Source organism: Drosophila arizonae, chromosome X (assembly GCF_054131065.1).
Source record: "Drosophila arizonae isolate 15081-1271.41 chromosome X, UAZ_ARI_1.0, whole genome shotgun sequence".
Lineage (NCBI taxonomy): Eukaryota > Metazoa > Arthropoda > Insecta > Diptera > Drosophilidae > Drosophila > Drosophila arizonae.
The window spans coordinates 23,363,612-23,374,642 of NC_142927.1; the positions used below are offsets into that span (position 1 = coordinate 23,363,612).

General features: G+C 40.0%; 3 protein-coding genes across 3 annotated transcripts; 2 read left to right on the forward strand and 1 right to left on the reverse strand.

The window, feature by feature from the left end:
• Positions 1 to 12: 12 nt before the first annotated feature.
• On the reverse strand, positions 13 to 6,677 carry Mvb12 (multivesicular body subunit 12-like Mvb12). The gene is made up of 6 exons (XM_018016246.2): positions 6,468 to 6,677; positions 3,285 to 3,580; positions 2,127 to 2,285; positions 1,725 to 2,061; positions 769 to 1,038; positions 13 to 701 (listed from the first exon to the last, which is right to left on the reverse strand). Exons 2-6 carry the CDS (start codon positions 3,491 to 3,493, stop codon positions 582 to 584), a joined length of 1,095 nt encoding a protein of 364 aa, XP_017871735.1. The 5' UTR covers positions 3,494 to 3,580; positions 6,468 to 6,677; the 3' UTR covers positions 13 to 581.
• Positions 6,678 to 6,813: 136 nt separating this feature from the next.
• Taf8 (TBP-associated factor 8) lies at positions 6,814 to 8,224 on the forward strand. Its single transcript, XM_018016249.2, has 4 exons — positions 6,814 to 7,184; positions 7,238 to 7,672; positions 7,741 to 7,869; positions 7,933 to 8,224. The coding sequence occupies exons 1-4, from the start codon at positions 7,034 to 7,036 to the stop codon at positions 8,211 to 8,213; spliced, it is 996 nt and encodes a 331-aa protein (XP_017871738.1). The 5' UTR covers positions 6,814 to 7,033; the 3' UTR covers positions 8,214 to 8,224.
• A 116-nt stretch (positions 8,225 to 8,340) lies between these two features.
• On the forward strand, positions 8,341 to 10,781 carry tko (30S ribosomal protein S12 technical knockout). Its single transcript, XM_018016254.2, has 2 exons — positions 8,341 to 8,585; positions 10,325 to 10,781. The coding sequence occupies exons 1-2, from the start codon at positions 8,534 to 8,536 to the stop codon at positions 10,696 to 10,698; spliced, it is 426 nt and encodes a 141-aa protein (XP_017871743.1). The 5' UTR covers positions 8,341 to 8,533; the 3' UTR covers positions 10,699 to 10,781.
• The last annotated feature ends 250 nt before the right edge of the window (positions 10,782 to 11,031 follow it).

The following is an 11,031-nucleotide window of genomic DNA, read 5'->3' on the forward strand; positions in this document are numbered from 1 at the left end:
ATATCATATGTATAATTATATATACCTATATATGGATGTGTGTATTTATATTTGTATTTTTATCAGAGGGTTGTACATGGTATTGTTTGGATATATGTATACATATATATATCTCATGATTAATTGATTTGGGGCATTCAATTTAAAAATAATAATGACAAACATTCGTTTTACGATCACAATGCTGGGTCTAATTTATATTAGTATGATTTGTATGTATATAGATATTTATATATGTGTTTGTATGTATGTTTGTTTGACTCAGATATAACAATGGGGATGTATATTTATAGACATACACATACATGAAATTAGATACATATCAAAGGCACAGGAATCTATACACACATATGGGTCTGAGGTCTTTTTAAGCAAATATAATTATTATTATCATATCAATCGAATCGTATCGAATTGAACCGAATGGAAATCGAACTGATTATACAAATGTGAGTGCTATATATTCGTGCTATTCGTTCACATACAAGTCTAAGTACATTTCGTTTTTAGTATTATCCAATTGTAACATTTGATTTAATTAGATTTACGCATTTTTGTTTTTGCTATTGGTGCTTTTTGAACTACTTGAAGAATGGATTCTTGGATGCCGAGGATTTCATGGTGCATAAGATTTGACGTTCCAGCTGAAAGTCATAGTCAAGCGTTTTTAGCAGCGTTGAGATTTCGGGCAGTGTGGGCAACTATCAAATGGATGAATAAAGAATATATTTAATACACAAATACATATGCAATATATTTAAGACTTACTTCAGTCATGGGCTGGCTGCGCTGCAGCATCGCATGCATGGCAAAGGGCACGCCCTCCAGCTCTGTATAGGTGCCCAGCGTGCCAATGCCGAAGTAGTTAGAGCGCCCAGTGTTTTCATTAGCAGCTGCTCCTCCCCCTGCTCCAACGCCTGTGCCACCGCCCATTGACGCTGGACGTGGTGGCGCTGGTCTCTGTGGCGAATTGATTTGATAGTGTGCCTGTATCTCCTCATAGTCATGATGTTCGTTCGAGGCTGGCAACTGCGGCAGCTGAAATTACAAACGATTCAATCAGATTGATTATAGAGATTAAGTTGGGTATATATACAGGTATATTGCTCTCATTTGCTATTTCTATTCTTTGGGTAATCACATGGCAATGCCTTAGCAGCATTAATAATTGCTTAAAAAATTAACATATTCATCCTGAAGATTCAGCCTTTTACTAAAGATGTAATTTCCTTCAGCTAAATTAACTTAAGGCATTTTGACAGAGTCATTCGAAGTCTTTAAGCTCTTCATAATTAATTAAACAGTCTAACTAATAGTAGGTACTAAACTAGCATAACGCCTGTTGACTAAATGTAACTCAACTTCTAGGAAGAGCTTTAGTCTATTACATATTAGATCTGTCTGTTAGGAAATTTTGATTTAGTAGAGGAGGATCAAGTTGAGTTGCCGACTAGGGCTAGAGCTAGAATGGCTAAAGAACAAAATAAATCTAAGATAGCAAGAACCAAGGATCATTCCCTAGAATCTCTGCACCTAATCCCTAGGGAGTCCATAGCGCATCTTCTGCAGAGTTGAGTTATACACAAATCAGTTCCATATTCAACTAAAGGCAACTGGGCAACTAGAAGTCCAGTCCTTGTAAAGCTCTGATAGTTCACTATACAGCTGGCAAGGTCGTACTGCTATCCCTCTATTAATAGCAATATCCATATCAGTTCACTCACCGGGCCACGTGCTGTGCGCTGGCCATGCAAATTGAGACGATTCAGCGCCTGCTCCACCTCGCAGCTGCTGCCTGGCACAGGCGGGGGCAGGCGCACGGGAATGGCACCAGTTTTATAACAGATTAGGACGCCGTTGATATCGCCGGCTAGCTTAAACCCATCGGGCGCGATTTTCAGCTTGGAGCAGAGTATAATATCTGTAACCGCCTGCGTGACGGTGCCGCGTTTGGACAATTTGTAGGCGATTTGACGCTTCCGCCACGCCTTCTGATCGCTGTCTGCGGTGCGAGAGAGCAGCGAGAACTCTTTCGGCGGCGGCACCTTCTCGGCGATGACTCTATAAGTGGGAATCAAATGCGTTAACTTTACACTTGTGGTCTCAATGATCAGGACTCCACTTACTTGAGTGTCTCGACAACGTATTCGGGCAGTCCCTCGGATTTGGATAGGCACAGATAGCGCGTCGTTTGGCGTCCAAAGAGTAAATTGTTTTCACGCCACAGATCTGCGTCAGCATCCTGATCGTACGTCCGATGTATGGCATTAAAGTTCTTGGGGCAACTAAGAGAAAGGAAAGACATAAATTGATTATAATTGAGGCTACAAATTGCTCGTTTAATGGGCGAGTTAAAACGAGTCAACGGGTTCAACAGTTCAAATTGTGCATTCTTACAGCTATGCTGCAGTAGTTCAAAGAACTAGTTCAGTTCACACTTAAAACTTAAAGGTTAGCCTGATGATGATGTATCATATGATACCATATATCACATATACTCATATGTGATATTTGAGTATTCTTTGTGTAGTCTAAAATCTCTGATTCGATAAAAGTAAATCATAAAACATGGAATAATGGAATAATAAAAATTCATGTCATTTCCCAACCTATTTTACCTTGTTATATATTATATTTGGGCTATGGTCCATCAACTTTGGACATATGCACAGAATTGTTACTACTGTTTGAGCTATTAAAACACGTAATTGTACATAGAATTTGACTTTGACCGGAAGAGCAGTCGAGTTTCATATGACCTACATAAAAGTCGACATATAGTGTATATTCCACAGATCTATAGCTGAAACTCACAAAATGGGAGGGCTGGGGCATTGTTGACGTCGTCTATTGAATTGCGGTTGTATAACAGTGTATAACAATACAATACATACAATAGTTACAGATCTCTACATGATCACTATTGAACTCATAGAACATAGAAAAAATACAGTGGAATCCGGTTACAGCGACATTCAAGGGACCGTCGTTATATCCGGAAGACGCTAAACCCATATAAGTTTGCTGATATAAATTTGTCTAGGGACCAGAACTTTCGTCGCAATAACCGTACGGACGTTATAAGCGGTTTCTACTGTATATACACTATATTGTCCATTAACGAGCGAGCATTATGCAGTCGGTTATGCCCGTATTTATATTTTGAATTTTCGCTTTTGTATCTATATTGTTCTGTAGCTGACCCAATTTGTTCGATTAAATATACGCAAGTGCTAACACAACATTTCGTAATACTTATTTATTGCTTTGAATGCTTCACTTACCGCTCAAAGTCCTCGACAATGTGCAGCGAGGTGATTGGCCGATTGTCCGGCAGGAAGCTCATTATGGAGTTGAACACATTTTTGGGGCTGGTGGCCGAGCCGTTCGCTGTGACCGTGGCTCCAGCAGTCGGCGCCAGCAGTCCGTTGGAGGCGTGACCAATAGCCAAAGCTGGGCCAGCGCTCTGGAATTGCTTGCCGGCCTTGTTCATGTCCAGGCGGCTGTCGTTGCTCAAATTCCTAAATCAATCCTGGCCCCAGAGGCTGCTGCTGCTGCTGCTGCTGGTTCGCTCTGAGCTCTGTGAATAGACACAAAAATAGCTACGTTTATACACACTCACACACACGCACACACTATATATATATATGTATATACAATATATAAATTGATAGATTTTAATACGTATTTGTGCTGCTGTCAAATTACTCATACGGCCTGTAGCCGTGGCCAACTTCTCTCACATATTTTTACAAAAGCATTTGCAGTTACTTATTTACGGGCATTTCCCCAACTCTGATTCATACGATAATCGAATCGGACAGCAACAAGCGTTGCCTTTTGCGGCTTCCACCTTGCGACTGGCTCTCTTTTTTCGCATACTCAAATAAAAATTTAAAAAACAAATAACTTTTCTTTGTGCTTACGCTAAAATTTCTCTTTTACGCACACACACACACACTCAGAGAAGGGCGCACACATGGGCGCAATTCGGTCAGCAGAACGAAAACAGTAAACAAATGTTTTATCGGCCTTAAGTGTACACTTTTAAATACCCTAACCCACGCTGAGTGCTCACCTCGATTTTCTTATCGAGCTGTTCCCAATGCTTCCGATTTGTCAGCACTGAAAATTACCGAATTGTGGATTGACAAGCAGATACTCGTCGTAAATATAATATTGAAATAAAATAAATATAATATCTGAATGTAATATTGAAATTCTATTCTTTATTTCAATTATTGATATATCATTAAACTTTTTACAGAGATTGTGTGAAATCATCGCAGAGCACGTACTTCAAATAAAAGAGGAAAAGAAGCAACAAATTTAAACAAGAATTGTTATCAAGTTTATTGGACCCAAAAGGTCAAACACTAACATCTTTAAACAACAATATTGCTCGAATCTGGAAGGCTTGGCTAATAGATATCCTAAACCCTAATATACCAAGCATTGTATGCTTTTTTCGATTAATATCGATCGATTAACATCGATCTTATGGCAATGGGATAAACTATTGAAAACCAAAAGATAAACTTGTGCTGCGTATGGTAAACATGACTGACTATTCATATACAATTTCCAGTCTCTAGCTTTTGTCGTTTACGAGATCTTGGTCGGACAGTCCGACATGACTGAAACAACTCGTCCATCTGAACAGGGATATATAGGGTCTTCATGGGGCTCCTTCGACTGCTTTTCACATACAATATAACAATAACATTATCTCCTGTTATAAAAAGAGTATTTCACTGTCAATGTGCTGTTTCAGATTTCCCCTTGTTGTCGTTATCAATTCAATATTTATTAGCGATTCGCTTAAATAAGCAAAGTAGAAGAGCTCGCATATCGGATCAAGTACAAAATAAACATAATTTATTTCATATGCGAATCAATTGCAATTGTATTCCCTGTTGCCAATAAACATTCAGACGTCTGTGTTTGTAAACAATTGTAAACAATTATTAATTTTGTTTATGTTCAAATTCTTTGGGGGTTTGCGGTTTTGCAGTTCTTAAAATAAAAAAATCAAAATATAGTTATAAATCACAATTAAAATTTCCCTAAGACAATTGACTGGAGAGCCCTTTCTATATACTGTCCTCGCCTTATAGACATGTTAATTTATGGTCTTTTTTATGGTACATGCTATAAATAGCGAAAATCGTGATTCGGAAAGCATATAAAACGTATGTATTTTATCGCATTGATAATGACCGAACAGGAAAAACAAGCTAAATGCATAGATAAGTATTTATATTTGATCAATATGTACTAATGTGTAATGTTGCTTTGCCGCACATACATAGTAGCAGTATATAATAAATATCAAATATCGAAGGACTTAACGGGAATCACAGCCATGGTAGGAAATTTGATGCAATAGCCAACGAGAGCTTTGACTCACCAGCCAAACACGTAAAACAGAAAAACAAAGACAAAAGCCGAATTAAGAAGAACAAACAATGCATTGTGGCTGCTGTCTAGCGCTCGATCGTAGGTTTTTATTGCATTTGTTGATAAGATTTAAGAGTCAAGGTGATAATAAAATCGCAGATAACTTAGAGGAGTTACGCACACACACATATATATATACACACGCGCATACTGTCTCATTCATAGATCGGCTTTAGGAACTTTGAGTCATCGCAATGAAATTGCGAGAGACAAAGCAAAAACAAAACACGCAAGCAACAACCTTTAAAACGTTACAGATGAACGGCACAAAAAAGACGCCGCCAAATATCAGTGTCGGCTGAAGTGCAAAAACATTGAAGAATAAACTGCAGTACGTGACAAGGGCTAGAAGCAGAGTGTAATACAAGCGAATAAATAGACGCAGACAAAGAGCAAAAGCAGCAGCCGTTAACTAACTCTTGCCCGCGTGCACATATGAATGTATATACATATGTACATATGTATATATAAACAAGCATACATATACGATTATCCGTTCACCCGCTCGCACCCACTGCGCCATACACACACGCACTCAAAATTACGGGTTTTGAGTGAAAAGAAAAAATGTTGGGTCTTGTTTCGCAATTGGAATAACACGAAAATAGAAACGATTTGATTGAGTTGAGAGTTTTTAGTGCCGGCCGTTCTGCAACACACAAATCACACACAAATTTTTATGCGTCAAATTGTAGGGAGCCCAATTGAAAATAAAAGGCAGCAGCAACAGCATCAGCAGAGGCAGCGTCGCAGTAGCATTCGGCATCGTTGGCGGCAGCATCACACATACATGCATATATATGTACATACATAGCTCCACATAATTAGCATTCACTGCTGCTGTTCATTCTTACAAGATGGGAAATGAAGTTTAAGTAAATGCATAGAAGCTTGCTGCGCGTGGAACAACAACCACAACAGTGGCAGTGGCAGCGGCAGCGGCAACGGCGCTGCGCCAACTTCAATTAATAAATAAATATGTATTTGCTAGCGCATTTGTTACGTACCTTTTGCACTGTGCGGCTCAGGCGTACGAATGGCATTTAATTATTTTCTTTATTATAACCTAGTTGCTATTTTTAATACACAATTGCACTTTTGTAAGTTGACATAATACAAACGAAAAAAAAATACACAGATATTGTTTAGCTCCCGACGCCCGCACACTCCGTCAGCTGTGGATAATTAAAATCAACTAAGCTCAGTGTGACCGCATTCTATTCTTAGCCTTTGCCATGCTGGTTCGTTTAGAACTTATAAAATCAATGAGCGAACTAGCTCAAATGCGCGTATGGGGAATATGCTAAAATTGCAGAGGAACAGTATGACTTGTTTTTAAGTTTAAATTTCAAATTACTATTTCATTTTTAATTTTTAGTTTGTTTATTCACTCTTTTCTATGTTACTGCCTTATCAATGCTATGCATTTCAGAAGTAAATTTACTGCAACAATGTACTCGTTTGTTTTGACTGCATCGATACTAAGTATCGTTATATCGATAAGACATCAGCCATTTCACTTGAATCTGGTGCTATCAAGTTGCATTTTCACAAGGAAAGAGAGTGCATTATAATGGATAAAGCCATGGAAGCTATTGCAACACCTAACATTAATCCATACCGCCGTTTGCTGAACAAGGCGGTGTCCCAGCTGCTGTTGGACAAAGGCGCCAGCGTATCCAGCAATCAATGCCTTGAAACATTGACCCAAATGCTGCAGGCGCGTAAGTTAATTTTAAGTTTGTAATTTTCTGTATGTAAATATCTCGTTTTTTAGTTCTTTTTGAAATTGGCAATTCGGCACACAGCTACTGTGAGCTAGGTGGACGTACCATGCCCACTGTGGGCGATGTCAGCTTGGCTCTAATTAACATGGGCATCAATATAAGCAGCTTGGAATCGTATGCACGCCGTGTCAACCATACGCCCATTCCTTTGCCGCCACAGCAAACTCAGCAACGCCAGTTAAGTCTGCTCCAAGCAGGCAACAAAGCACCCCATCCTCACTATGTGCCCAGCTATTTGCCACCTATGCCCGATCCTCATGCCTACATACGAACACCGACGCACAAACAGCCGGTTACGGAATATGAGGCTATACGTGAAAAGGCTGCCAGTCAGAAGCGAGACGTTGAGAAGGCTCTGACCAAGTTCCTCTGCAAGACAATGGAAACAAACAATCTCTTTCCCACCGAAGATAATATGTTTCCTCGTAAGTGGAGCAAGTCTACTAAATCCTTAATTTGTTTAATTTAATGTACGTTTATTTGAATTTTGCAGTAATAGCCTGTAAGCCCACTTTTCCGGCATATGCAGCTGCCCTGAATCCCATGGATCAAATATTTGACTTTGAGGAACTGGAGTATCACTACTTGGTTGCTAATCGGACAGAAGATGCTCCTACCAAAGGTTTGTCGACAAGATATCTAAATTTATATTGACATTTTACTTATCCTTACTTAATCCTTCCAGAGGATGGCGAGGACGGTGACAGCGAAAATGAGGAGCTGGATGGCGATAAGTCTAAGGAGGAGAAGCTCGAGCTGGAGATCAAACCCAATTCGACCACAAATAAAGCCATTTTAGAAAATCCGAACATAGATAATCCCTACTTACGCGCTGCCACTCTGCCAAAGCGCTCCAAGTTGCACGGAGATATCGTCCCGCCCCGCATTATGTCAACACGCAACCCGAGTTCTGGTCTACTGACAACAACCCCTTCCACTATAGATTTAACCAAAACTAACCTGTGAAATATGTGCAGTAATTTTATAGTTAGTAAAAAAAGAAAAAAAAAAAAAAAAAACCGAATATTTCGATAATTTATGCTATCGGTATAGGTGTTTATCGTGCCATCTTCTGCATTTTGTTAGGTGGCAACGCTGCTTGTGCAAACAGCTGTTCACCAGGCCGCATTTTCTAGTTCCAATTTACATTTTCCTGCTTAGTTTGATTATCATTGTTTTTCTTTTCTTTTTGTGTGAATATTAACACAAGCAGCCGCTAAATTGTTGTTTTTAACGCTGGTAAAGCGTATAGCTAAGCATACCGCCTAGCATCGAACTCAATCAACATGAATTTCCTGCGCCAAACATTCAACGTTACGAAACAGTTGACGACCCAGGGTAAGTTCGGCCCGTAAGCTTAATCGAAACTTATATATGTTCCGGTATTTGTCCATATTGCAGTTGTCTAAGCACATACACACCGCCACGTCCACGCTCCCTTTTATTTGACTAGGCCTGCAGTCGCCAATCAACGGCTCCTCTTTCCTGTCAAGTGACTGTGCGCATTTTCTCTATTTATCCAACGATCCTGCTTTCCATTGTGTGCGTGTGTGTAAAATGATTTGTATAGATTGTTTGCCCACGATCTCAACTCTTTTGCAAGGGCGCGTGGCCGGCTTGCTTGTGACTCGCTCTGTCCGCGAGCCTTCCCCGTTCTCGTCCTGCCTGTGAATATTTTTATAGGCCTTTTCACATGTGTCCTCGGTTTTTAATAATGCAGCCATAGGCAAATGTTTTCATAGCCTTGTCACTACATTTTTCTGACTATAAACCATAAGTAAATATATATTTGATGTTAGTTTCGATAGATGAAATGCCCTGATTTATGAAGTAGACTTACTAGATCAAGGTACAGCAATTTCGTTACATATTTATGATATTTATTTAACGTAGAGATCTGTTTTTTAGTCTAAATTGATTGACAATGATTAAGATTGAAAGAAATTTTAAATGTATTAAATTAGTGATACAAACAAGTATTAGGTTAATATAATGTTCTATAAGGGGTCTGTTTGTTTCAGTCCAACAGTTATATGTACTATATATATATGATATATAGGTATATCTGGATTTAAATATAGTTACATGTATATATCGTATAGGATCAAGGGCCCACATATATATTTATACATTTGATAGTCACAATTGGACTAGCTGACTGAAATGGAAAGCCGTGTTGGGTTTCAGGATATCTCTAGCTTTTGTTTATACATTCCCTTTTTTGTATTTTTGGTTTTTAATTAAAATTCACACACAAATGCGCATAACATGTTGTCAAAGGGCATCGACATGGACATGGCAGTGGCTAACAATAGGAATTTGCATGACATGCACACAATAAGATAAAAAGGACAAAGACAGGTGCGCCGAGGATCGCGACACATGCGCCCATTGTATGCTGTTGTCCAGCGTTATGGTAATTATTACCTGTGGGTGTGTACCTGTGTGAGTGTGTGTGTGTGTGGCATTTATCTAAAAATTGTAGCCGCTTTTCGATTTGTTTTGTGAATGCAGAGCACAGCGAGTGGCCACAGAGTACAGTACAGTAAGCTGTGGCTACATGCGATCTAGCTCTTGCTCTTGCTCTTGGTCACTGGTGCAACCCCCGTTTGACGATCTGGCGATCTGTCACACGCTTTCAATCATAAAAGGCTTGATAGCTGACCCAAAGGCCGCGTCATTTGGCTGCAATTATTATTGGCAGCAGAATGAATCCTTGCACAAATGCATGCATGCATGCATGCATATATACATGTATGTATGTATGTGTGTGTGTAGCATAACAATTATTTTGCGATTTTCACAGAGATTAGCCACAACAAAAGGCCAATGGGCATTGTTAACCAACTGGCCAACTGTCCAACGGTTCGTCTGACCCTTTTTTGTCTGTTCTGTTCTTCTGTCTATTCTTTCGTTTGTGTCAAATGCTCTAAGCCGCTCGCTCGTTCGCCCTCCCGCACATGCTGCGGCTACTATGCATGCACATACATATCTATCTATATGGCCATATCTTAATTAGTACAGTTGTGCTTGCGTGAACTATAATCAGTTTGTTTGTCTTCTCAATCGTTTTGCAGCACTGCAGAGCAACTATTTGACGGCTGCATTGCGCGGGATGGCCTCGTTGAACCAGATGCATCGCACAGGACCTCACATTAAGAAGCGTCCGCCGCGTCAGCCGCTGGATGGGAAACCCTTTGCCAAGGGCGTGGTCCTCAAGACGCTCATCAAGAAGCCAAAGAAACCGAATTCGGCCAATCGTAAATGCGTGCTGGTGCGTCTGTCCACCGGCAAGGAGATGGTCGCCTATATACCGGGCATTGGACACAATCTGCAGGAGCACAATATTGTCCTGTGTCGCGTCGGTCGGCTGCAGGATGTGCCCGGCGTCAAGCTGAAGGCGGTGCGCGGTGTCTACGACCTGGCGCATGTCATCAAGAAGGGCCAATAAACTAACCATGTAATTCTACTCTCTCTCCCTCTTTCTATATATATACATATATAGTCTGTATAAATAAAGATAGCCAAAACAAATGAGGAAATCTTTCAATGGATTGTTCCATGTCCTCTGTACTATTATTTTTTTATGGAAAATTATGCAGCTCAGCCGGCTTAGTGTAAGTAGCCCAACACACACACACACACACACACATGTCTATACACATACTCATCTTGTCTTGTCGTAATCTTAAGTCAACAGGCCAAAGGGCAATGGGCGGGTCTGGCATTTTTGTTGCACATTCCAAATAAGTTTTAACGGCATTTTTACGCTTTACGCAGATAA

What these genes read in the sequence shown, in the direction of transcription:
- Mvb12 (XM_018016246.2), bottom strand. Translation starts at nt 3,493, where the DNA reads ATGAACAAGGCCGGCAAGCAATTCCAGAGCGCTGGCCCAGCTTTGGCT. An exon ending in TACGTTGTCGAGACACTCAA is followed by an intron (nt 2,062 to 2,126) that starts GTAAGTGGAGTC and finishes TCCCACTTATAG; the next exon opens with AGTCATCGCCGAGAAGGTGC. An exon ending in GCAGCCAGCCCATGACTGAA is followed by an intron (nt 702 to 768) that starts GTAAGTCTTAAA and finishes TCCATTTGATAG; the next exon opens with TTGCCCACACTGCCCGAAAT.
- Taf8 (XM_018016249.2), top strand. Translation starts at nt 7,034, where the DNA reads ATGGATAAAGCCATGGAAGCTATTGCAACACCTAACATTAATCCATAC. An exon ending in CGAAGATAATATGTTTCCTC is followed by an intron (nt 7,673 to 7,740) that starts GTAAGTGGAGCA and finishes TGAATTTTGCAG; the next exon opens with TAATAGCCTGTAAGCCCACT. An exon ending in AGAAGATGCTCCTACCAAAG is followed by an intron (nt 7,870 to 7,932) that starts GTTTGTCGACAA and finishes TAATCCTTCCAG; the next exon opens with AGGATGGCGAGGACGGTGAC.
- tko (XM_018016254.2), top strand. Translation starts at nt 8,534, where the DNA reads ATGAATTTCCTGCGCCAAACATTCAACGTTACGAAACAGTTGACGACC. An exon ending in GAAACAGTTGACGACCCAGG is followed by an intron (nt 8,586 to 10,324) that starts GTAAGTTCGGCC and finishes ATCGTTTTGCAG; the next exon opens with CACTGCAGAGCAACTATTTG.